At 38.1% G+C, this 25,789-nt stretch overlaps 1 protein-coding gene across 18 annotated transcripts in view; it reads left to right on the forward strand.

Annotated features, from left to right (window-relative positions):
- Positions 1 to 429: 429 nt before the first annotated feature.
- tns1b (tensin 1b) overlaps positions 430 to 25,789 on the forward strand; it is a 171,590-nt gene continuing 146,230 nt past the window's right edge. For 11 of the 18 annotated variants that reach the window (XM_061792451.1, XM_061792475.1, XM_061792449.1 and 8 more), the window contains exon 1: positions 435 to 748. In XM_061792451.1, coding sequence (XP_061648435.1) covers positions 452 to 748 — 297 coding nt within the window. In that variant the 5' untranslated portion in view covers positions 435 to 451. Of the gene's footprint in view, positions 749 to 18,171; positions 18,314 to 25,789 lie in introns of those variants that run through there. The other 7 variants (XM_061792476.1, XM_061792457.1, XM_061792454.1 and 4 more) reach the window with 3 other exon arrangements.

Genomic DNA, 25,789 nt, shown 5'->3' on the forward strand with positions numbered 1-25,789 from the left:
CTTTTGTTCAAGTAAAAATAAATAAATAATAATATGACAATCTTGTAATATTCCAATTTTATTGTCATTAGATTACGGCCTTTCATCCTTGCAAAATGGATCTTTGGTTTTGTAAAAAAAAAGCTGAATTTGTTATCAAAGCATTTGTACTTTTCTCAAAAATTGGTCACTTTTTAAAAAAAATACTGATGGCATTTAGGGGTACACATGGTAGTTATGTTTAACTGGCTTTCGGATTATGGGGGCATCCTTGGAAAAATTATTTGAAACAAAAAAATCCTTTGAATTTAACTTAATTCAAACATGTACATCGGTTGCACTTGACTAAAATGTGTTAAACTATCATACATTATTTCGATGAAAATACGTTAGTTTTACCACATTTTAATTTGTTTTCAGTGTGCGCTCTAAAAGTAACCAGCAGGGGGCAGAAACAACTCCAGAGGAGAACATGCGGAGTGAGAGAGCAAGAGAGGAGAGAGCAAGAGAGACAGACTACCTGTTGGCCATCCAAAGTGTGCACTTTTCCCCTTTTTGGCGTTGCAAGCGTTGCATTCTCCACGCTGAGGAAGTTCTCCAGCCATGTCACAGCACACGGGTGGGCGCTGAATGGATTGGCCGCCTTTCTGCTCGGATGGGATGCATCGTGAGCTTCATCTGCTGTGAAGAAGACTTCCTACCAATGCCCATTTACCAGCATGCGGAGGAGGAGGACAAGAAGAAGAGGAAAGACGGCAGCCTCCTCAAGGTGAGTCATTCAGTAACCTCCAGTTATTATTATTATTTTTTTAAAGAATCTACAACTCATAATCCTCCTCTTATGTCAAATTGACCAGTTTTAATGTAAAGAGAAAAAAACTTAATGTAAATGGTGTTTTCAGGGCTGTCGTGTTCTTTTATTCGTTTTATTGTATTTTTTAAACCCAAATTTAACAAATATTTAGGTGGGATGGTTACAAAAATCTGTTGTATGTTTAATGTTTTAAAACACGAAGAAAAATATTTTAAAAATGTAATTTTTTTAAAACGTTAGCCTTGTTATTTTATTGTTTTACTGTATTTATCCCAAATGAAACACACAAACAAATTTGGGACAGTGAAACAAATAGTTTGTCAAACTGACCCATTTTGAAGTTGCTTGACCATTAAAACTTGTTAAACGTGTTTTAAAAAAAAAAGGTTACAAGAGTTCAAAAGTCATTCCAGAGTGCGGACTCTACCCTGAAAAAATGTACTTAAAATGTAAAGAATATTCCTTTTTTTAGGGCTTTGTTGTTTTATTTTTTTAGTCTAAAAATCACAATTTAAAAAAAACCACACATTTTGATGGTTAAACACACAGTGGGTCAAATCGACCCATCTTAAAACTTTAGAATTTTCTTTGATGATTAAACATACACACAAACACAAACCTTGTCAAACTGACCCATGAACATTTTTGGTGTACCAAATAAGCAAACTAAACAGGAGGATTCCTTGGGTCGTATGAACGTCACTGAGGCCCCCCACCCCTTCAATGCCGCAAATAATATTTTCCTAGGGTCCCTGCCCAGTTTGACATTAGCAAGTGCACTGTCTGTCTGTCTGAGAAGCTGAAGCAAACCATTCACCATAATGACTGCTTGGGGGTCATGATAATGATGATGAAAAGTCCCAGTTCAGTCATGCTTGAAGTCTTATGTAAAATAATTAAAAGACATGGCTCACTGGTGCTGATCTATTGTGCAGTGACTCAATATAAATCCCCAGGGGCTCCTAAAAAAAACCACTTTAGGCTACTGACTGACTTAGCTTAATGGTAATATTATGCTTCATTAGTGGGTACGGAAAGTTTTCAGACCCCCTTAAATTTTTCACTCTTTGTTATATTGCAGCCATCTGTTAAAATCATTTAAGTTCATTTTGTGGGGACAGGACGACTAGTTGCAATCGAAGGAAAGATGAATGCGGCCAAGTACAGGGATATCCTGGACAAAAACCTTCTCCAAAGTGCTCAGGAACTCAGACTGGGCCGAAAGTTCACCTTCAAACAAGACAATGACTCTAAGCACACAGCTAAAATAACAAAGGAGTGGCTTCAGAACAACTGCGTGACTGTTCTTGAATGGCCCAGCCAGAGCCCTGACTTAAACCCAATTGAGCATCTCTGGAGAGACCTGCAAATGGCTGTCCACCAACGTTCACCATCCAACTGACAGAACTGGAGAGGATCTGCAAGGAGGAATGACAGGTGATCCCCAAATCCAAGTGTGAAAAACTTGTTGCATCATTCCCAAAAAGACTCATGGCTGTATTAGCTCAAAAGGGTGCTTCTACTAAATACTGAGCAAAGGTTCTGAATACTTATGGCTGTGTGATATTTCAGTTTTTCTTTTTTAATAAATCTGCAAAAATTTCAACAATTCTTTTTTTTCTGTCAATATGGGGTGTTGTGTGTAAATTTATGTGGGGAAAAATGAACTTTGATGATTTTTGAATGATTTTAGCAAATGGCTGCAATATAAAAAAGAGTGAAAAATTTAAGGGGGTCTGAATACTTTCCGTACCACTGTATATGTTAGTGAAATTTCTGTTGATTGCAAAGGATTTTGTTGACTCCACCTGGCACTGATTCTTTCTTTGGCAATAATGTAAAATCAGTTCAATTCACCTTGGGAAAAACAAAAAAAAAGTTCAATTCACCTGAAGGCCGTGTGGTATTATCAGGGGCGTATTTAGGGCAACCCAGTCATGGGGTCCTCCACATCCGTTTACTGCACATTTATTATTATTATTATTTTTTTGAATATTAATTTTTCTTACTTTATGTGAATTTGAAAATAATTATCTCATTATCTCATTTCACAAGCAAGATATATCGTTAAAATCTCAGTTCGGTTGACACTGACAGCAGTGCTACTGCTACTGGTTAGAGCGTTTGGCTCTTGCTGTTGTCACTGTCAGTTCTGCACATACGTGGCTCTGTTTTCGTGACCTGCGTAAATCTGGCGCGGCGGGTGGTGATCCTGAGTTTATCCAGTAGTGTGGGCTGTAATAAGAGTTAACTCAGAAAATTTCGATTTTTGTTACATTTTAATAATAATAACAAAAACAATTCTCAACGTGAAATGGCTCAGTTTGACCCGCATGATGGCCTGTGTGGAGTTTGCATGTTCTCCCCGTGCCTGCGTGGGTTTTCTCCGGGCACTCCGGTTTCCTCCCATATCCCAAAAAAACATGCATTCATTGGAGACTCTAAATTGCCCGTAGGCATGACTGTGAGTGCGAATGGTTGTTTGTTCCTATGTGCCCTGCGATTGGCTGGGAACCAGTTCAGGGTGTGCCCCGCCTCCTGCCTGATGATAGCTGGGATAGGCTCCAGCACGCCCGGGACCCTAGTGAGGAGAAGCGGCTCAGAAAATGGATGGATGGATGGATAGTTGAGATTGTCTTCTTCTGTGTTTTATCATCAAATCTACGTCTCTCTATGTATTACATTGCCCTCTGGTGGCCAAGGCATGCAGACCAGAGTGAGCAGCACAGTGCCCGTTGAAAGATGATTTGAAATTTTCGCACGAATACGAATAAAAGTCAAAGCACCACTGTATTGAAGTCGGATCGAAGGCCTTGTGGAAATGTCATTTAGTTATTTATTTTTGGGGGGTGGAGGGTTGGGGAGGGGTACGCGAGGGCGAGGTGATAAAAGGTATGGGTTGAAATGAGAGTTCCTTGTGGTCCCATCACGCATTCCAGTGGATGCTTTGGCTCTTTGGGCAAACAGTGCGTCCTCTGTGCTGAGTCTGTGAGGACGGCCTATCATTTGACTCCTACCTGCCGGCGCGAACCCTCACGTCAGGCCGCCAGAACAAGACCCTCTCTGTGTATTCTTTGTGGTGTCCACTGGGTGCTTGTGATGCTTGAGCAAACATGACTTCTGTCATTTTCCACCCTGTAAACCTCTGGAGGACGTTGTTTTGGTCAATACTGATTTACAGTTGTGACATTTTCAGGATTTTACCTCCACTGTATATATTCAAATAATCAAAAATAAGATTGTGGTGTAGATGTTTGTCTTTAATTTAACCCTCCTATTATGTTGTGGGTCAAATTGACCCATTTTAAGTAAAACAAAACAAAACAAAACATTTTTTTAAGTTGAAATGTTCTCTGCTGACCTTATTTTTGTCATTTTCTTTCTTTTAAGTATATTTTCTTCCTAATTGATTTTAGATTTTTTTTTATAACATATTTATTTATTTATTATATTATGTTTTATATATTTTTAAAATTATATATTTTTTCTAATGACAGTATTGTTTTCTCATTATGTTTATATGTTAATATATTTTGAAGTGCATACTGTTTTAATAATTATTTTATTTCATCTTAAAGTACAGTATGTATTTTTCAAATTTCTGGTAAAAGCTAAAAACATGGGGATAAAACCTGTCTGCTGACCTTATTTTTTCTACTTTTAAGTACAGGTAATATACAAATTAATAACAAAATAATTGCATATTTTCTTAAGTATTTAAAAAAATACTTAAGTATATATATTTTAATTATTAGTTTTTCATTGCATATTTTAAATTACTTTATTGTTCTTATTAATAAAAAAATTCTTTTGGAAGTATTTGTAATTGTATAATAATAATCATTACATCGGGTTTATTTTTTGTACCAAAATAAAACAAACATTATTTAAAAAATATATTTTTAGCATAATGTTTCTTATTTCTCTTTTAATATTTCTTCAAGTATATATTGTTCTAATTAATGTTTTTAATTAATGTTGTGGATATTTTTCCATTATTCAATGTATTTTGTATGAATTAATATTTTTGCACCGTATATATTTTTCGAAGAAATTACAAAAGTGTAAATATTGACTTTAAAATTGTTTTGGGATCAATTATTTATTTATTTATTTAACCATTATTTATCCAGGCAAGGCTACCGAAAACTCATTTGCAATTTACAGACTTTAAATAACGTTTTTTTAAAATGTTTATATGTGTAATTATTTTTGTATTAATCCTTTTGAAATATACAATTTTTTAAAATTAATATTTATGCATTGTTTATATTCTTCAAATTAATTATAACAAAATAACTATGTTTCCATTATTTTAAAATCACTTTTCAATGAATCTTTTTTTAGTTATATATTGTTGAAATAATCAACATCCATCCATCCATCCATTTTCTCCCCCTTATCTGTGGTCAGCAGGTTTAGCAGGGAAGCCCAGTTTGAGAAGCAACTCTTAATGGCCGAGTCCTCGCTTGCACTCCTTGTTTGGCCCTTGTGGCAACAGTGTAACATAATCCAGTCACTTTAGGCCTACCGACCAACTGCATACTATTCTATGGCATTATGTGAATTTATGAATGTGCCTTTTATGCACTTTTGTTTCTATTCCCGCCAATGTGTGTCGAGTTCCCCAATACTTGGCAAGACCGAGCGGACTTCTGCTGTCAACGAGGCGGAGATGCCGCAAAGTCTCGCTCTGGGGGTCTTTGGGGCCATTCTCGCCACTTGTGAGAGACTTGGCTCTCGGAGGCGGCATTCTTTTTTGGGCTTTTGTGGATAGTTGGGGGTCCGGGGGTAATTACTGTGACAGTGGATCAGAAGTTAGGCTGAGCTACCCAGGTCGCCCAATCATGTTTTCATCGTGGGCGTAATGTTTTCCTTTTGGGACGTAATAAATCCCCCCTTTGACATGCTGCATTTACTCTGAATACACACAGGAAGAAAGACCCCAGTTACCCTCCAACTCCCCGCCCCTCTCGCCTTGTTTTGCACCAGTGCTCGTAACAAGCTGAGGCACATCGTTGTTGCCAGTTTGCAGTGACTGTTTTTTAAAGGATACCGTCGTAGGTATTTGAACTGGAATGTGGTTTCACAGTAGACTGTAAAAAATAGTTGAACATTATTCTATGAGCATGTTTCATGTTCAATATTGTCACCGAGATAAAGAACTATTACAAGAGTTGTATGCTTTTGAGAAAATAAGTTGCGTACACTCAAGAGGAAATTCTTAGTCTAATTTGAATTAAATCGTCAATTTCAGAGATTAAAGTAATTTTAGGAGTTAAAGTGGTAATTTTTTCAGATTAAAAAAAAATATATATATTTTGTAGATTTAAGTTGTATATTTTCAAGAATTTTTTTTAATTTTAAGTAAAATGTCAGATATTTCTTGAATAAAAGGTCATATTTGCAAGAAGTAAGTTTTATATTTTCGAGATTCATGTCATAATATTGTGAGAAGAAAGTTATGCATAGTATAGTATGAGAATAAATTTGCATACTTTGAGGAAACAAAGGTTGACATTTTCGAGGTAAAAAGCTCTATATTTTCAGATCAAAGTCTTAACATTGTGGCACTAAAGTTGTATATATTTTTTTAGATAAAATGTTCTTTATTTTTGGTAAAAAGTTGAATATTTTAACATTCCCATTATATTTTTTTTGGGAAAGAAGTCATAATTTTACAAGACAAAAATTTTATATTTTCATTTTAAGTTGTAAAGCTTTTAGAGCTATATAGTTTTATATATTCAAGAAAAAAGTATATTTTTAAATAAAAATGTGAATACTTTTGAGATTGGATAAAGTTATGATTTATATAGATACAAATTTGTGTATACTCAAAAATCATAGAGCTAAAAAATACAATAGTAATTTTTTTTGGTAAAATGTCGTGTTTTTTCAAGATAAGACACATTTTTCATAAAAAAGGTTTTATATTATTGAGATGAAAAGTCATATTTTAGAGAATAAAGTATAACATTTCTGAGATTAAAGCTGTACATTTTCGAGATTGACGTAATATTATGAGAATAGTGTATTTTCAAGAAAAAAAGTAGTACACTTGGAGAATAATAGTCGAATATTTTCGAGATTGAAGACATTTTCAAGAAAGTGCTGTATAGTTTGAGAATAAAAGTCATATTTTCGAAATAAACAGTTGCATATTTTCCAAATCCAATGTTGGATATTTTCAGAAAAAAAAAAATCACGATTTAAAAAATGTTTTACATTTTGAAGATTAAATTTGTAATCTTACATGAATTAAAGTTGTACATTTTCGAGATAAAATGTTGCCTATTTCCAAGATTAAAATAATGTATTTTTGATATCAATGTAATATTCAGAGAAAAAAGTCCATAGTATCTTTTCAAGAAAAAAATACTTTTTTTTGGGGGGGGGGAATAAACTGTATTTTCCAGAAAGAAATTCATACACAGTATTTGCAAGATAAAACATCAATATTTTTTAGGTAAGGTTCTCCAACTATTTGAAAAACACGTGCATGTATGGGCACTCCATTGTTCTTTGAAAGTCTTCCTATGCTGTTATTATTAGAGAGTAGAACAAGAGTAGAAACTTAATAGCCTTCCATTAAAAAAAAAAAAAAAAAGAGAGTGGCACATGCTCCACGTTCGTGTCGTGATCCTGGTCGGCTGGGCGTGTTGGGCAGAGGAATTTTTAATTAAATTACACTCGCCGGTCTTGATCCCGGACATGTGTTGCACGCGCTTGAAAGAATCATTGGTATGCACGCACATAAATTGACATCACATACTGTATACACTCACTTGGAGTTTAACACTCTACATACTTACATTAATTTCTCACCAACGGCAATACTTCTGGAAGTCAATTTCAGCTTGGGAATTTTTAGTGATGAAAAAGTGTCTGAAAATGAAAATAAATAAATAAATCCCTGGAAAAATGGTTGATAACTCATATTAACTCCATTAATAACCATTTCAATAACAAACACTGTGTGTTGTTAATGCTGATTATACATATTAATCAAAGCAGTACAAGTACGGAAAAGCTACTTTTAACTATGTTTAGAATTATTTGTAATTCTTCTTCTGATGAATAAATAGTATTTTTGTGGGAACCAACATGCTTCAAAAGCCAATTTATAGTCTACAATTAACCTACCGTACATGCGTTTGGGATGTGGGAGGAAAGCGGAGTACCCGGAGAAAACCCAAACAGGCACGGGGAGAACATGCAAACTCCACACAGGCGAGGCCAGATTTGAACCCCGGTCCTCAGAACTGTGAAGCAGATGTGGTAACCAGTCATCCACCGTGCCGCCGGGGTCCCAAACATGACTCCCCAAAAGCGACCTAGTAGTGCCATCAGTAAAGTTAGAAAAAATTTAGCCTATGACAACAGTTTCGGAGATTGACATGAAATTTGTTGGACATGTCTATCATAACAGGACGCAAGAAAAAGTCTCAAGGACCCATGACATTTTTTTTAACAGAAAGTGGAACATTTTGGTTTAAAGTGGACATTTTGGAGAAATTGGAAGTTGGAAGTTGGAAAAGTAATCACAACACAAAACTGGGTGTGTCGATCATGACAGGATGCATAAAAAGGCTCAAGGACCCTTGCAAGATATTGAGCAGAAAGTCAGTCATTTTGTTTAAAAAAAACAAACATTTTAAGCAAGTTCTAGGGCTCATTCTTTGTTATAAAGTTACTGTAGAAAAAAACCCCACCAGTTGTAGCAATCAACAAAAAATTGGGTGGACATGTCCAACATGACAGGACGCATGAAAATGTCTCAATGACCCATGAATGAAATTGAACAGGAAGTCGGGCATTTTGGTTCAAAGCAGCCATTTCTGGCAAATTCCAGGACTTAAACTTTGTTCTAAAGAAACTTCGTAACTTTGAATATTTTTTTTCCTTAATAAATGAAATCACCATTTAAAAACAGAATTTCAAGTTCACTTGGGTTATATTTGTATATTTACATTTGTTTGATGATCTTAAACATTCAAGTGGGGGAAATTATGCAAAAATATAAGAATTTGAGAAGGGGGCCATTACTTTTTCAGGGCACTGTAGAAAAAAGACACCAGTTTTCCCAATCGACAAATAATTGGGTGCACGCCTATCAGGACCGGACGCATGAAAAAGTCTCAAGGACCCATGAAGGGAATTGAACAGAAAGTCAGCCATTTTAGTTTGAAGGAGCCATTTCCGGTGAATTCCAGAGTTTATATAAGCTACAATGTTATAAACTTGGAAAAAAATCAGCCCTAGACACCAGTTTTACTAATCAACACGAAACTGGGCTGACTTTGGTTGACAGGATGCATGGAAAAAGTCTCGAGGACCCGCGGTTGAAATTTAAGTTGGCTATTTTGGGCGAATTACAGGCCTCTTACTTCATTTGGGAGTTAGAAAAAAATCAGCCCCAGCAGAAGTGTCACCGATCGACACGCAACTGGATGAACATGTCTATCATAACAGGATGCATAAAAAAGTCTCAAGGACCCATGCATGAAATTAAAAAGGAGGTCAGCCGTTTTGTTTTAAAGCAGCCTTTTTGAGTGAATTCCAGGGCTTATACTTTGGTAGAAAGTTAGCCAGCCCCTGACATCTGTTTTACCAGTAGACAAAAATATGAAAGTCCAGTAGATTTATTTAAATAATAAATAAATAAATAACACAGGCCTATTTGACCCAAAATATAACAGAAGGGTTGAATGAAAATGAAAAGATTTTTGCAAAGTAGCTCTACCCTGGCCTCAGGTAGTAGGATTCTGACTTGAACTGCAGTATAATTATGGCTCTGCTGTTGTGATGATTTATTTATTTTTTTTAAAACAAAGATTAACTGCAGTTTTGGTTAAATTGCATAAGTCTTAGAGCATCAGACACAAAATCCTTTAAATGCACTTTTGTTGTTTCCAGAAAGACGTTCCCAGGCTGTAGAAATAACAAAATGGATTATCTCAATTGAGGGGTCCTTTCCTTCACGCTAACACCAGTTGAACATTTTTGCAGAAATATAACTTTGACATACACAATCTGCCAGTGGTTCTGAAACATTTTGGGTACAAGGACCTCTTACAGACATTTTTTCCAAGGACCCTTCAAAATCCTCACGCCAATTACACATCACTGTCCTCATGCGTATGTATGCACTTTTTACAGCATACAATTGTATTGTAAATTATTTTGTGGACCCTCAAGCTACGGCCACTGGATCCTCAGGGCTCCAGGGACCCCAGTTTGAGAACCATTGCAATTTGCTATGCTTGTGTTAAGTGTCTATTTGTGTGTGTGATTTTTATTTTCCATCCATCCATCCATTTTCTGAGCCGCTTCTCCTCACTTGGGTCGCGGGCGTGCTGGAGCCTATCCCAGCTGTCATCGGGCAGGAGGCGGGGTACACCCTGAACTGGTTGCCAGCCAATCGCAGGGCACATAGAAACAAACAACCATTCGCACTCACAGTCATGCCTACGGGCAATTTAGAGTGTCCAATTAATGCATGTTTTTGGGATGTGGGAGGAAACCGGAGTGCCCGGAGAAAACCCACGCAGGCACGGGGAGAACATGCAAACTCCACACAGGCGGGGCCGGGGATTGAACCCGGGTCCTCAGAACTGTGAGGCTGACACTCTAACCAGTCGGCCACCGTGCCGCCGTTTTTTATTTTTATTATTATTTTTTTAATATCCCCAAATTACCTCCACAACAACACGACATGCCACGGCAGACTGTTGTTGTGGCATTGGCATTTGGACCAGTGGGAGACCGGCAGAAAAGAGAAATCCAAACAACCAACAGGGAGCACAATCCATCTTCCAGACAGCTTGCCAAAAACAGTAGCATATATCTTTACACCAGCTCCTGTTAAAACATTTTAAAATCCAGCTTCTTCTTCTTTTTATAAACACGAGAGTACCGTGTCCAACCAGACATTTGATCGTGCTGTACTTTTTGATTACAAACACAGCAACTTGACAGGCCAAAGTGTGGCCTTTGGAGAGCCAAATACAAACATGACACCAATTTTTAAGTGGCTGTCAACTGGATAACAGCCCAGTTTTGTTAAAAGGTTACAGTACCCAAACAGTATTGAATAAAATGTGTATTAGTTCCTGGCCAAGCAGAGTCTCTGAATGGCTGTCAACAAACCACCCATCTCCCCTCAGGACTGGTCGCCAGGTACTCAGACCATCCATCCGCCCATTTTATGTGCCGCTTCCAGTATATAGATCAGGGAGGCGGGTAGCTGGAGCCTAAACCAACTGGCTTTTGGCCAGAAACCATATCTAAATTTCCCATACTGTAGGAGTGAATGTCTGTGTAAATGGTCATTTGTGTATATGTGCTTTGCTATGGGTTGGTGACCAGTCCAGTATGTATCCTGCTTCTCTTGCCAAAAGTCAACTGGGAAAGGCTCACCTGCGACCCTAATGAGGCACCAACAAGCACTATAGAAAATGGATTGACGGATGTTCGTAAAGAGTCAATTCAACTCAACTAAACTTTATTCATAAAGCACTTTAAAAAACTTTCACGGCTGAAAAAAGTGCTGTACTTAAGTACAAATGGAACATAAACGAAAATATTTCAAAACAATAAAGCAATAACAAAGTTAAAAACAATAAAAACAGAAACATACAACCAGTCCGTGAATAACATCTGCAGCGCCTCCACTGTGTCTTGAGACCAACTGTCACACTACTGACTCTATGTTGCCAACGTGCTGTTCCACTAGCGGCCTGTAGGTGGTATCAAGATATATGAAGTTGTGGTCCAATTCCCCAGAGACTGAAGAGAAGATGAGTCATATGATCCCTTCTCATTGGCATACAGGAGGTCCAGATTTTTATTAACTCTTGTTTCACAGCATAAATGTCGTATGAAATTGTTAGTAGATGATAGAGAGGCTGCGATTGGCTGGCGACCAGTTCAGGGTGTCCCCTGCCTCTCGGCCGAAGATAGCTGGGATAGGCTCCAGCACGCCCGCGACCCTAGTGAGTATAAGCGGTACAGAAAATGGATGGACGGATGATAGAGAGGAACATAAATTTAAAATTAAATAAATTATATTATATATAAAGATTGGCCTGTAACTGTTACCAGTATCATCATCAGACCTTCATGTAGCTCAACTTAAAACCTACCTTTCTTTTAAATTAGAAACCAAATTTGGGTAGTTAAGAATAATGATAATGATTGGGGGTTTTAAATCAGGGGATGTTGTCGATCTTTGTCAGCGGTGGGCCTGTGAAGCCCTTCTATGCAAATGAACTTGACTTGACTTGACAATGGGCCTATTATTATGCCATTAAAATCAAATAGACAGTTTTTCCTATTTATTAATCATTCTTTTGTATGCTGCTAAATATCATAAACTTTAATACTTCAGGGGTGTCAAACTCATTGTAGTTCAGGGGCCACATACAACGTAATTTGATGTCAAGGGCCGCACTAAAATCATACCATACTTAATGTAATAAAATAAATAACAATGTTTTTCACAAGTCACTGATGGTGTAGTGATACACTCGCCACACTTTGGTGTAGGCAGTGTGGGTTCAGTTCCCCCTCACTGTGAATATGAGTGCAAATGGTTGTCTGTGTCTATATGTTCCCTGTGACTGGCGACCAGTTCAGGGTGTTGTCCGCCTTTTGCCTGAAGTCAGTTGGGATAGGTTCAAATGCCCCGTGACCCTAACCAGGGTAAGCGGTGTTGAGAATGGACGGATGGGTGGATGTTTTTCACATTGTTTTAATGCAAAACAAAAAAAATACGTGAGCGAAATTTTAGAATTTACATATTTAAAAATCATTTTACAAAACAACCTCAGATTTCCAGAAGAATTTTTTTCTTCAGTTTGTCATCTACTTGTGTGCATAATAACTGATCACAGTGATTGTATTTCAAGGCACAAAACTGTAAGTCACAGGTACTGGAACTGAAAAATAGCATTGTACTTTAAAATTAAAGTAAACTTAGGAATTATTACCACTCCATTTTCCACGTGAGCATATTATAATTCTCAAAATTATCCCTACTCCCCACCACCATGATGTATAATGTAGTTTTTCCACTTTCAAATTCATCCTGCAAGCCAGATTATACCTCCTTGCGGCCTGGTTTTGGTCCACGGGCTCTATGTTTGACACCACTGATATAGAGCAATATAGTTTACAAAACTACTAGCAAACCTCAAATGTTTATTTACAAATCCAGTACAGCCTCGGGTTACGAACGTAATTTGTTCCATGACTCCGTTTGTAACCTGAAATGTTCTTAAAACGAGGTATTTTTTCCCATTGAAATAAATGGAAATGCAATTAATCCATTCCATTAAATTGCAAAATTGTCTTTAAATTATCTGCCTGTCTGATGGTCTAGTTGTCTGTCTGTCTGCTGCAGCGAGCCTATATGTTCGCTCCTTCTCTCGTTATTAACATGACAACAGTTTAACCTGAGTAAACAGCAAGACAAGGCTTTGAAAGCATGGATTTCATTAGTACAAATCATTATATAGGCTAAGCATGATGCTAGCATATATGCCTGACGAGTGTTGTTTGCCACCCACACCCCACACCCCTCTGTTCTTTTGGGTGCATTGGTCCAGTTGCCACGTAATGTTTTCAGTGAACCAACAATGTGTATGTGGTATTGTGGTAAATTTTGCACCAAACTTAGTCAGGCATTGCACAAACATTCCTTCCTACCTGCACTTTTTTTTTTTTTTTTTTTTTTTGCATTGATGAACAAATAAAAACAATGTACTGCAGGCAAAAGGCCACTTTTCTCATCTAGGGCAAAATATTTACTAAAAATATATTTTTATGGGTAAAACATATGGGTGATTCTAATTGATGCACTAATTATTGACTGAAGATATAGTTTTTGATAGTTAAACACATCGTGGGTCACACTGACTCATGAACATTTTTGGCGTGCCATAGAAAGAATTGTGACAGGAGGGTTAAAAAGCTCTGGCTTGGCAGTATCTTTAACTTAACCTTATTTAGTGTAACTATGGTAAGCGTAATTTAACTTTCATGAAATGACATCTTTTGTGTCTGACCAAAATATTTTTTAAAGGATATCTACTGTATATTAACTTTTTTAATAAGTCTTGCCAAGTCAATGTGCAATAATGGCTAAACCCAAGATTGAGGCAGTTCCACCACTTAAAGGCAGCAGGGAATGACAACAGAAGTATTTAGTCCCCTGGGATTAGGCCTGGGGGGAGGATTTCAAATGTCATCCTTGGATTTCACGATTCTCCAGGAGTATCTTTACAATAATACGCTTTATGTTTTATGAAGGTTCGTCACGCAACGAAAACTGCAAAACTTGGTGGTGCGCAAGATGCAGCACTCAATGCAGAGGAGCTGAGTTATTGATTTTTTACATTTCAGTAGTGAGTGCCTATGACTCGCTTCCTGGACTTGAGTTATTCAAGTTTCGTGTTTTATGACGAGTCATCAAACTTCGTCCACAACAACTTAAACTCAAAATGTTTGCCAATTTAGTGTTGCCCACTTCTTTAACCCTCTAAAATGCCACAAGATGTCGCCAACAGCCTGGCTAATAGTAAACACGCAATCAAAATCTAAGTAAAACAAAATATTTCATCCATCCATTTTCTGTACCGGTTATCCTCACTAGGGTCTTGGGTGTGCTGGAGCCTATCCCAGCTGACTCTGGGCTAGAGGCAGGGTACATATTATATTTATTATAATATAATAATATTATTAATATAATATATATATATATATTTGAATATTTATATTCTTTAGATAGACAACTGAGTAAGCAAGGATTTTTCTCCCTTAGAATCCTAATACGGTATTATAAATTGTTATTGGGATTTTATTACTGCTTATGAGTAAGTAAAATTTTAAAACAAGGAATACAGTCGCAGCCTAATAATAGTTTAAATACATCAGTGGGGGGAAGGTTGAAATTAGCTACAGTACGTTTACTTACCAAGTAAAATCTTCCTGTTTTATTGGCAGATAATTTATCTTAAATGAAGTAACATATTCCTCATTTCATTTTCCTTGTTTTTTCAAAGCTCAAGTTTTGCTTGTTGAAGTGATGCATGTCAACTGAGAGACAAACACCCTTGTATGTTGGGGAGGATCTAAGTTTAGCCTGGGTTGTTAGTGGAAGTTAGTCTTCGCTGCATCTGCATGTCCAGGTCCATTTTTCTTTTCTTAAATCAAGTATTTTTAAAGAAAATGTAAGTTGAGTTTGAAATAATAAGTGTTTTGGAGATCATCAGTGGTTCAAACTATCAATATAAAGTTTTTCATGAGGGTTTACTGTACGTTCATGCTAAAGAGAGGCCAGCAGGGGGCAGGCTGCCTTTTTATTTGTCAGTGGTGTCATTTTTTTATTTATAGATTTTTTTTTTGACACATCCAGCCTCCCCTGTCTGACAATGTGTTTATTACCTTCAGTCGCCAATGACAAGGTTGGGCTAATGCAACATCGACCTTCCATTTTTCCAACCTTATCACACTGGGCGGCGGGGAGTGTCACTCGGATAGCGTGGAGACTTCAGACCACTCCTGTTGGCAACAGTCATCACAGAGGCCTCCCTCATGGCTTAGCACTTAAAGGAGTGATAACAATCCCACAGAAAGTCATCCCCCCATGTTAAAACCTAAGCACACAACAAGCACTTTGATGCAGTGGAGGGAGGCTTTAGTGGGCTTTGTGGAGAATGAAGTCTGAGTGGGATTCGCTTGCGGCTTCACGGTGTTTATACACACAGGTTGCTATTTCACCATATGGACGATCACATTCTCAGTATGTGTGCCTCTAGCTGTTTTTGAAACCTTTATTGCACATGAAAGAATATTCATTCATAAGATAATAATACTAATAATTCAAGCAAGCAGCGATGAATGGGCCCTTGCACCCCTTTCTCATGATGAATCCTGGAAATGATCTTGAAACTTTGGCACTATTCACTGCCCAAATTAGATGGTGCCAGCAAAGATTTTATGATTGAGCATCACCAATCTGTCGAGGACAACTGCTTCCGATTGGGGCTCATTTGGGCTCTTGGAATTTGCCTAAAATGTATGCTTTAAACCGAAATGGCTGATTTCCAATCATATTTCGGGCATGTGACTTTTTTGTGTGTCCTGTTATGATAGACATGGCCACCAAATTTCATGGTGATGAGTCAAGCTGCTGTTGGGGGCAAATTTTTTTGCTTTCCGGGGGTGGAACTGAGCCAGAGTTTATGACGCCATGCTCCGCCCACATTATATGCCAGAGGCAAAAAAATCTTGGGAATTTAGTGTCACCCATCAGTCTAGGACACCCGCTTCCAATTGGGGCTAAGTTGGGCGAATTCCCTGGTCGGAGTTTGTCAAAGTACAAGCCCTGGATCCGCCCAAAATGGCTGTTTCAAACCAAAACGACTGACTGTTCAATTTCAGACATGGTTCCTTGATACCATGGTTCCTTTGGCGTGTCTTGGTATGATACACGTGTCCACCCAATTTCGTGTTAATCTGTGAAACTGAAGTTAGGACCTATTGATCGAATTTTGGGAGGATCAGTTTGGGGGCCACTAAAATACATACACTTTTACCAGAATAGAAGCACTTTCAAAAATTCCGTTCTTGGATAAGTTGATGCCCTCCAGAAAGTCCGTCCATCCGTCCGTCCATTTTCTGAGCCGCTTATCCTCACAAGGGTCGTGGGCGTGCTGGAGCCTCTCCCAGCTATCTTCGGGCAGGAGGTGGGGTACACCCTGAACCGGTTACCAGCCAATCGCAGGGCACATACAAACAAACAAACATTCGCACTCACATTCACACCTACGGGCAATTTAGAGTCCTCAATTAACCTACCATGCATGTTTTGGGGATGTGGGAGGAAACCGGAGTGCCCGGAGAAAACCCATGCAGGCACGGGGAGAACATGCAGAATGATAATATACAACAGTTCTCCAAGAGTTACCCTAATAAGAATAGCTTGGGTTTATTTGGATGCCTTTCAAGGTACTTAACGATGTTAAGTATATGCAGGACTCTATTTTGAATTTAGGGGAGGTAGCACTGAATGTAATGGATGTTGCCATGCCAATGGATTACATAACCAATGGATAAGGTGTATTTAGTCAATGCCCCCACGACCCGAGCTCGGATAAGCGGAAGAAAATGGATGGATGGATGGATATTTAATGAGGCAAGAAAGTCTCATTTTAACAAGTGAATTTAAAAAGTACAAATTTACTCTTATAATATTATGGCTTGTAATATCTAGAAATAGGACTATAGTCTCAAAAAATAAGCCTTATTTTGGAAAACAAATAGGACTATCTTACTGGATTGTCTTTTGTGCAAAAATACAAAAAATAAGACTATTCAAGCAGAGATGGCAAATTTATTTGATGATAACTCACGATCATATGAGAGATTTTAATTGGCCCAAAGATAAGGTATATGATGAGAATAAAGGCATCTTTTCCAGAATAAAAGGCATCAATAAAAGGCATTATATTATGAGAAAATAGTTTTATTTTTGAAATTCACTTGTTAAAATGTGACTTTCTTCCCTTGTCAAAAACAGATTTTAATATCATTGTACTGCTACTTTATCTCTTTTTTTCCCCTTAGAATTTATGACTTTATTCTTGTAAGATTACAACTTCTTTCCTTTCAAATATATTAATTTGTTACAGTAACTTTTCTTTACTTTTTCCTCGTAACTTTTGAAGTCCTGTGGCATTAAGTGGTAGTGAGCTTTAATTGGCGTTTGGATTATGACGGGATCCTTTAAAAAATTTCTCCCCTGTAGGGGGTCCCTTGATCCAAAAAGTTTGATATCTCATGAGTCATGACATAAGCAAAGAGTAAGGTGTTAAAGAAAAGAACAATGGCCTTAAGACAGAACCTTGAGGAACGCGGCAATTAAGGGTGGATAGGAGTGACGTAGAGTAGAGATTCCTGAAGAATCTGGTGGTTAAAATTGATGGTTTGTCATCTCGTGTTATAGAGGTTTCAGAATATCAGCCAAGAATAATTGGAAGTTGCAGATCATTTTCTTTTTATATGCAAGTATGTGCATCTGGAGTCCCTTAGTTGTGTTCCCTCCACAGTCCAACAACCAGATTCTAAGTTTGACCAAGGGAAAATACAGCTTGTTCTCCACTTCAACACTGACCTTGGCCAAAGCAGTGCAGGCCAAAAGATGAAGAAAAAAACTTATTTTTGCTTTCCATGTTTTGTTCTCCTGACACAGGCTTTCCATAGTGTGTGTGCGTGTATGTGTGTGTATGCATTTGTGTGCATGTGTTTCCTCTCCTCTGGCTAACAATGCTGCTCAGGAAGTATGTCAGGATAAGGGCCAGACTACAGGGCTCTTTTTTCTCATTGTAAGTCACAGAGACAAGAACATTGTATCAGGAAAGCTCATCCAGTGAAAGAAAACTTTGGATCTGTAAAAGAAAAGGGGATATACGGCTTCAGGTGTGTTCAAAGACGACGGCAATGTCCCTCTTTTTGGTGAGTGCTGTTGAAGTCTATGATGTCATTTTTCTACCTGTGGGTGGTCACCGTTTTGTTTCCATTCACAAGGTTACCGGAGTCAGATTGCATTCTGTTGGTGGTCAGTCCTTAAATGTACTGTATTTAATTTAGTCAGGTTACCTCTCCTTTTGTGTTGTATAGGTGAAAATGACCCGTTTCTAAAGTTTCTACCTCTAGAAAAAATTTAAATGTTATAAATGTAAAACAAGATGAAGATGGTCTTGGTCCTGTCTTGTTAAAAACATTAATATTGTGTTACTCACTGATTTTATTTCCAGGGTTTTAGAATATTCACAAAAAAAATAAATATAAATAAAAATAAAATAAAATAGGCGGCACGGCGGACAACTGGTTAGCACATCTGCCTCACAGTTCTGAGGACCGGGGTTCAACTCCCGCCTGTGTGGAGTTTGCATGTTCTCCCCGTGCCTGCGTGGGTTTTCTCCAGGCACTCCAGTTTCTTCCCACATCCCAAAAACATGCATGGTAGGTTGATTGAAAACTCTAAATTGCCCATAGGTGTGAATGTGAGTGCGAATGGTTGTTTGTTTATGTGTGCCCTGCGATTGGCTTGTGACCAGTTCAGGGTGTACCATGCCTCTCGCCCAAAGAGAGGTGGGATCGGCTCCAGCACGCCCGCGACCCTTGTGAGGATAAAGCGGTACAGACAATGGATGGATAAAATAAAATGCAATTTTTAATGTCAGGGTATTTTGCTTGGATCACAAGGAACATATATATATATATATATAAATACACAGTTGTACCTTGATATAAGAATTTCATTCGTTCTGTGACCACGCTCGTAATTTCAAACGCTTGTATCTAATAGCATCGTAATGAATAGAAATGTTATTGATCCATTCCAGCCTCTCTAAAAAACCCAACAAAAATGTTCAGAATGTGTTTTTAATAATGAAATAATAATATATATTGTTCTAAATATATATATAATATAGTAATAATAATATTGTTCTTCATAAAATCATACACCAGATTACCTTCTGGTGTGTTTGATTTGGCCACTGGGGCTAGTATAATACAGACATACAGACACTAACAAAGAAGAGTTTCACAACTACTGTCAGTGACACAGTAAGCTACAATAATATTCATCGTTTTCCACAGAGGATAAAGAAAATATGCCCGTCAATATTGCTACATTGTCTGTCTACATGTATTACTGCACCGTTTGTGCTCCAGTAGCCGTTGCTTAAACGTTATAAACATAGATGCTATTTGTTAGCCCATCTATGGCATTCACATTTTTTGTTAGCATTAAGCTAAGCCGTCTTTTGTAAGGCCAAACTGTCTGGTTGTTTTAAATACAGTGCTGTGAAAAAGTATTGCCCCAATTTTCAAATTCTTATATTTTTGCATAACTTTAATATTTAAGATTATCAAAACAAAAATGTAAATATGAGACAAATATAACACAAGTGAACTTGAAATGCTGTTTTTAAATGGTGATTTCATTTAAAAACTACCTGTATTCAGTTACCTGGCCCTCTGTGAAAAAGTAATTACTCCCTTGTTAAATCATGAATTAATTGTGGCTAATCACAATTGTTGGTTAATTTTCATTGATCACACCCAAGCCTGATTACCTCCAGACCTGTTCAATCAAGAAATCACTTAAACAGAATCTGTCCCAACAAAATCAAGTCAGATCTAAAACGCTGCAACAAAATGACATGATCCATATAAATTCCAAAACAGTTGAGAAATAAAGTAATTCCCATCTATCAGTCTGGAAAGGGTTACAAAAGCCATTTCTAAAGCTTTAGGATTCCAGCAAACCATAGGGAGAACCATTAAGCTCAAATAGAGAAATTATGAAACAGTGGTGAACCTTCCCAGGAGCAGCCGGCCTACAAAGATTACCCCAACAGAAGAGCAATGACTCATCCAGGAGGCCACAAAGGAACTCAGGACAACTTCTAAAGAACTGCAAGACTCCCTTGCCTCAGTTAAGGTCAGTGTTCATGAAACAACAATAAGGAAGAGACTGGGCAAAAATGGCATCCATGGCAGAGTTCCAAGGGCGAAAACCTCTGTTGACCAAAAAGAACATAAAGAATTATCTTACTTTTGAACACAAAAAACAAACAAACAAAAAACAAAAACATCTGAATCATTCCCAAGACTTTTGGGAGAATATTAAAAAAACTAAATCAAGGTTTTGTAGTGGTCTGGTCAAAGTTCAGAATTGCATCAGATTGAAATGCAGTGGCATGACCTTAAAAAGGCCATTCATACTTGAAAACCCTCACTTTTTGCTGAATTCAAACAATTCAGCAAGAAAGAGTGGGCCAAAATATCTCCACAGAGATGTGAAAGAGTCATTGCCACTTATAGCAAAGGCTTGATTTCAGTTGTTGCTTCAGAGGATTCCCCAACCAGTTATTAAGTTTAGGGGGCCATTTCTTTTTCACACAGGGCCTGGTCACTGTGAATAGTTTTTTCCCCCTTAATCAATGAAATCACCACTTAAAAACAACATGTTAAATTCACGTCAGTTATATTTGTCTGATATTAAAAACATTTTGGATCATCTTTAACATTAAAATGGGGAAATTATGCAAATATATAAGAATTTGAGGAGGGGGAAACTTTTTAGTATGTTTAGTTTGACAGTAAACTTCAAACAGGAGTGGCATTAAACAGCTTCAAGCCCCTTTTTTGAGGAATTATTTCCTGTCCGACAAACTACTGCTTGTTGTCAAGTGAGTTGAGTTGAAATCACTGCCACCATAAAGTGTTCTCATCTCTCGTGCTTGCTTGCAAATCAGAGCATAATTTCTTGCTAAATATGCTTCTCATCTGCATAAAGTTGGCATCATAGTTTTTTCTGTGCTGCTGAGTTTGTCACCAATTAGATTTGAAAAACTGATGGACTACAAAAAAGGCTCCCATCTGCTGACTCAAGACAGAGCTGATGCTCTTTGCACCACTAATGTAATGAGCTTTGATTTAATCCCTGATGGCTTTCTGCCACGCACTTGCGCTGGCCAAGGGGGTGGGGGGGGGGGGGGGAATGGGTGCATTGGATCAATAGTGGGAGGGGCGGGAGACAATTGTAACATTAATCATAGCCACTTGGCTGGGATGTAATAGGACAGCCGGTAATATGATTAAAAATAGTCTGATGTGGCATATATTTTGTATTCAAAATATTCAAAGCAGTGACTTGTGGGACATACTGTAAAGCCTTGCTGAAAAGTGTCAACCTAAAATTTCAGCCTAAAATTGAAAGTAGGGAATAAAGCGAACGCTCAGCAGAATTTCATCACAGTGTGGGGCACATAGAGAAGGCAGAGGCAGCAGCACCGCATCGCGTTGATTAAAAGGACCCTATGAGCGAGAAAGCTTGCCTCGGGTTGGCTGTCACCAGCTGTGACCGGAACATTTCTGTAAAACCAAGAATAGCCAATTCCCTGATTGCTTTCCAAAGGAACAATAGCCCCAGAAGGTCAACAACAGACTTGAGGCATGCCTCACACTGTCTGCAGAACCAGAATTGTTTCTTTAGTTCTTCAGATATTCTGTTTTTAGTACAGTATACTAGTGGTTAGCATGTCTGCCTCACAGACGAGAGGTCTTGAGAATTGAATCTGTATGAAGTTTGTATGTATGTATGTGCTTGTGTGGGGTTTCGTCCCACATCTAACAATTGGGTTCATTGAAGCGTCATAGTTGTGAGTGTGACTGCTTGTTTGTCTATATGTGCCCGTTGATTGGCTGGTGACGAGTCGAGGGGGTACCCCGCCTCTCGCCCGAAATCAGCTGGGATAGGCTTTGGGTCATCCGTGACCCTGATGGAGTCAAGCGCCATAGAAAACGGATGGATATTCCGTCCACCCAAATACTTGATTTTAACGTAATAAAAGTCAATTTGTGCCCAGTGTGGGGAGCTATTTGGGTAGTTTGGTGACTCGTGCAGTCGCTCTCAAAACAAGGTCCCCAAAATAAGTTGCAATCAAACCTATTAAACCAATTACTCCTCCATTCCTTAGCATTGGACCAATTAAACACTGTTATATGATTATGACATCACTGCATGAATAAAGTTGTTTTAATTAGAACAAAAGGCATATTCTTTCGAGTATATAAGCCAATTTTGTAGTGAATAATGGAATCTTTTTCAGAAAAAAGAGTAGTAATACGAGAATAATGAAATAAAGAATTTCCAAAAAAGGAAAAATTCAACTTCAAATAAATTTAAATTCATTTGTAAAATATAATTCTCTTCCATTGTGAAACTCTGATTTTAATATCATATCGCAAATTTATCTGGGAAATCTTTTATTCCTGTGGCATTTAGAGGTACACATGGTAGTTAGGATCATGGGAGGAGTCCTTGGGAAAAATTCTCCCCTGTAAGGGGTCCCTGGACCTAAACTCGTACTCGAACTCCTCAGCTAGTGTATTACTATACTTAAGACTTGTATGTAGAAATGCTACACATGCTTCCATCCGTGTTCTATAGCATTTATCCTGTTCAGGATCACGGGGATCTAGAGCCTATCCTGGTAGACTACATCCCGGACTGGTCGCCATTAAGTCACAGTGCACATACAGCGTAGGGACAGACACATTACACTAAGTAATTGAGTGGGAACTGAACTACGGAAATTGCATCGTCATCTGGTCATTTGATTGAGTTTTAGTATGAAGAAGGAGGACACATCTGTCTTGTGTCAACAGGAGTCATTAGCCTGAAAACCTTCCCTCCCCTTTTTCATCTCTTTAAGTTCCTCTCTTGTCCTACGACTCCCCACGCTGCCTCCCACTTTCGTTTGTCTTTTTTCCTTCTTCCAATGCTGCAAATGGAAGACCTGCAGCATCCCGCAAGGGGGAGGATGGATGGATAGATGCTGTGGGGATGCTAGGCAAAAGGAAAGAATGCAGAACCACTTCTTCGGAGTCTACGTAGGCACTGACACCAAAACAGACATGCATCTGCCATTTCTTTGATTGGATCAACCACCATGCTGGGGGTGTCTCTGTGACTTCTCTGGTTATTAGTTTTGAAGGAAACTGGCTAAAGCTGCAAGGGAGTCGAAGGCTAAGTAAGAGCTGCAGTCATACGGTAGAAGACGTCAGGAGGTTTTCCAGAGAGGATGGGTAGACTAGACTGGTGTCTCACCACGATCTTCAGTTGGGCAAGATTGTTCTTCTGCAGCATCTTCCCATTTTGGAAACGCAGGAAAAGCCAAAACAAGGTATTGTTAGCCTCTTATACTTCTCTTTGACGCTGTCTTATACTTCTCTTTGACGCTGTAATCAAAAGTCATAATGGCCAAATTTCACACAAAGGGTCAAGATTTGATATTCATAAATATAATTAGTAATTCTATAGTGTCTTGTCATTGTAGTTCAGTGGTTGCCAACCTTTTCTTCAACGTAAAACTCTCTGAAACGATGGGAACCTCTCGACTACTTATGATAATTTCAAGAACAAAACCAAGACAAGTAGCAGCCTTACGGTTTTCACATTGGATTTGATACTGTAGAACAGATGTAAACTGTAGTTCATTTCTTCATTATCCCTATGCAATGCCTGCCGGCTCGTATAAGATCATTGTGACTAAGGCAGAGGATATATATTGTCTCTATCCTGAACAATTACCAGGAATCAAGCTTAAGTATTGGAGCAGTGTGGCCAATTTCTTTATTTCAAGACTGAAAATATTTGGGTCCAGAGAGATGAAAATGAAACAAGAGTTTAACAGTATTTACATCTTGATCTGATAATTAGATAGCACCTGTAATTAAAACAGAAAACAAAAATAAACTAAAAAATAAGTATTAGAAATCGACATTTATTAATCAAACCATCTAAATGCTAAATGTCTACAGATTCTGACTTTACTTATATTAGTTAGCTGTGTAAACAACATGAAAGCCAAAGAGCGGTCAATGATTAATAACAAGCATTTGCCAATGCGACCATTTGGAATGTTCTAAAGACGAAATAAATCATTGGTGTACCCGGTAACGGACGTCGAACGGGCAGACCAAAAAACAAACAAAAAAAAACAACAAAAACAAAACAGCATTTGATAACAGAAATAGTTTGCGAGGTGTACAAAAATAAAAACTCATGTTTTAAAAAAAAAGACCCCTAAACAACTGTTAGGGACACATCAGCAAGTGAACAAAAGTACAGAGGCTGCACTAGAAGATGCAAAGCACTTATTAGCAAGAAGAATAGGAAGGCCGGGCTGGAATTTGCCAATAAGTACAGAGCCGAGATTAGTTTTTTGGTCTATTGAGACAAAGGTGAACCAGAGTGACTGAAAGGCTAAAGCTTTGAAAAAGAAAAGATCTGCTCATGATCCCAAACATGCTGTACAAGCTCATCTGTGAAACTTAGTCGAGGTAATGTCATGGCTTGGGCTTGCATAGATTCTTCTGTGACGGGCTCACTAATCACTAAAAAGGCAGCAGCAAAATTAACTCAGACGTCTACAGAAACACTTAGTCCGGCAATTAAAGGAAGTAATTTGGAGATCCTTTATCACGCAACAAGGACCCAAAACACACTGCCAAAGCAACAGGATTTCGACAGCGGCAAGAAGTGGAAGGTTTTAAACTGCCTGACTCAATCTTCCAGATTTAAACCCTATCGAGCTTACATTTTAGCTGCTAAAGAGGAGACCAACGGGAGTAAGGTGAAAGCCTGGAAAAGCATCATCAAAAGAAGACTGCAACAGTTTGGAAATTTCAGTGGCGCACAGGTCAAGCATCCATCCATCCATCCATCCATTTTCTTCTCCTCACTAGGGTCGCGGGCGTGCTGGAGCCTATCCCAGCTGTCATCGGGCAGGAGGCAGGGTACACCCTGAACTGGTTGCCAGCCAATCGCAGGGCACATACAAACAAACACCCATTCACACTCACATTCACACCTACGGGCAATTTAGAGTTGTCATATAACATGTTTTTGGGATGTGGGAGGAAACCGGAGTGCCCGGAGAAAACCCACGCAGGCACGGGGAGAACATGCAAACTCCACACAGGCGGGGCCGGGGATTGAACCCGGGTCCTCAGAACCCGGGTCCTCAGAACTGTGAGAACTGTGAGAACTGTGAGGCTGACGCTCTAACCAGTCGGCCACCGTGCCGCCAGGTCAAGCATGCTAACTCTATTTTAAATTTCTGCCCGCCCGTGCCATAGATGCAAGTTTTGTTCTCAAGGACCACCTTTCATAAGAGTATTTCAAAAATAAAGATGGGCCAGACATTTGAAGATATGGTTAAAAAAAAGAACAAAAAAAGATGAAAACTATGTTCAATATATAAAATAGGGAATCTTAGTAATAGAAAAATTATTAACTATAATGTCAAAATAATCAATTATTTAAAATGTAGAAAAAATATTTAAAATAAAAATGTTAAAAACAATCGTTACTAATATTTTTCTTGTCGTAACTACAGTAGCTCCATT

The sequence above is a fragment of the Phyllopteryx taeniolatus genome, chromosome 12, assembly GCF_024500385.1.
Source record: "Phyllopteryx taeniolatus isolate TA_2022b chromosome 12, UOR_Ptae_1.2, whole genome shotgun sequence".
Lineage (NCBI taxonomy): Eukaryota > Metazoa > Chordata > Actinopteri > Syngnathiformes > Syngnathidae > Phyllopteryx > Phyllopteryx taeniolatus.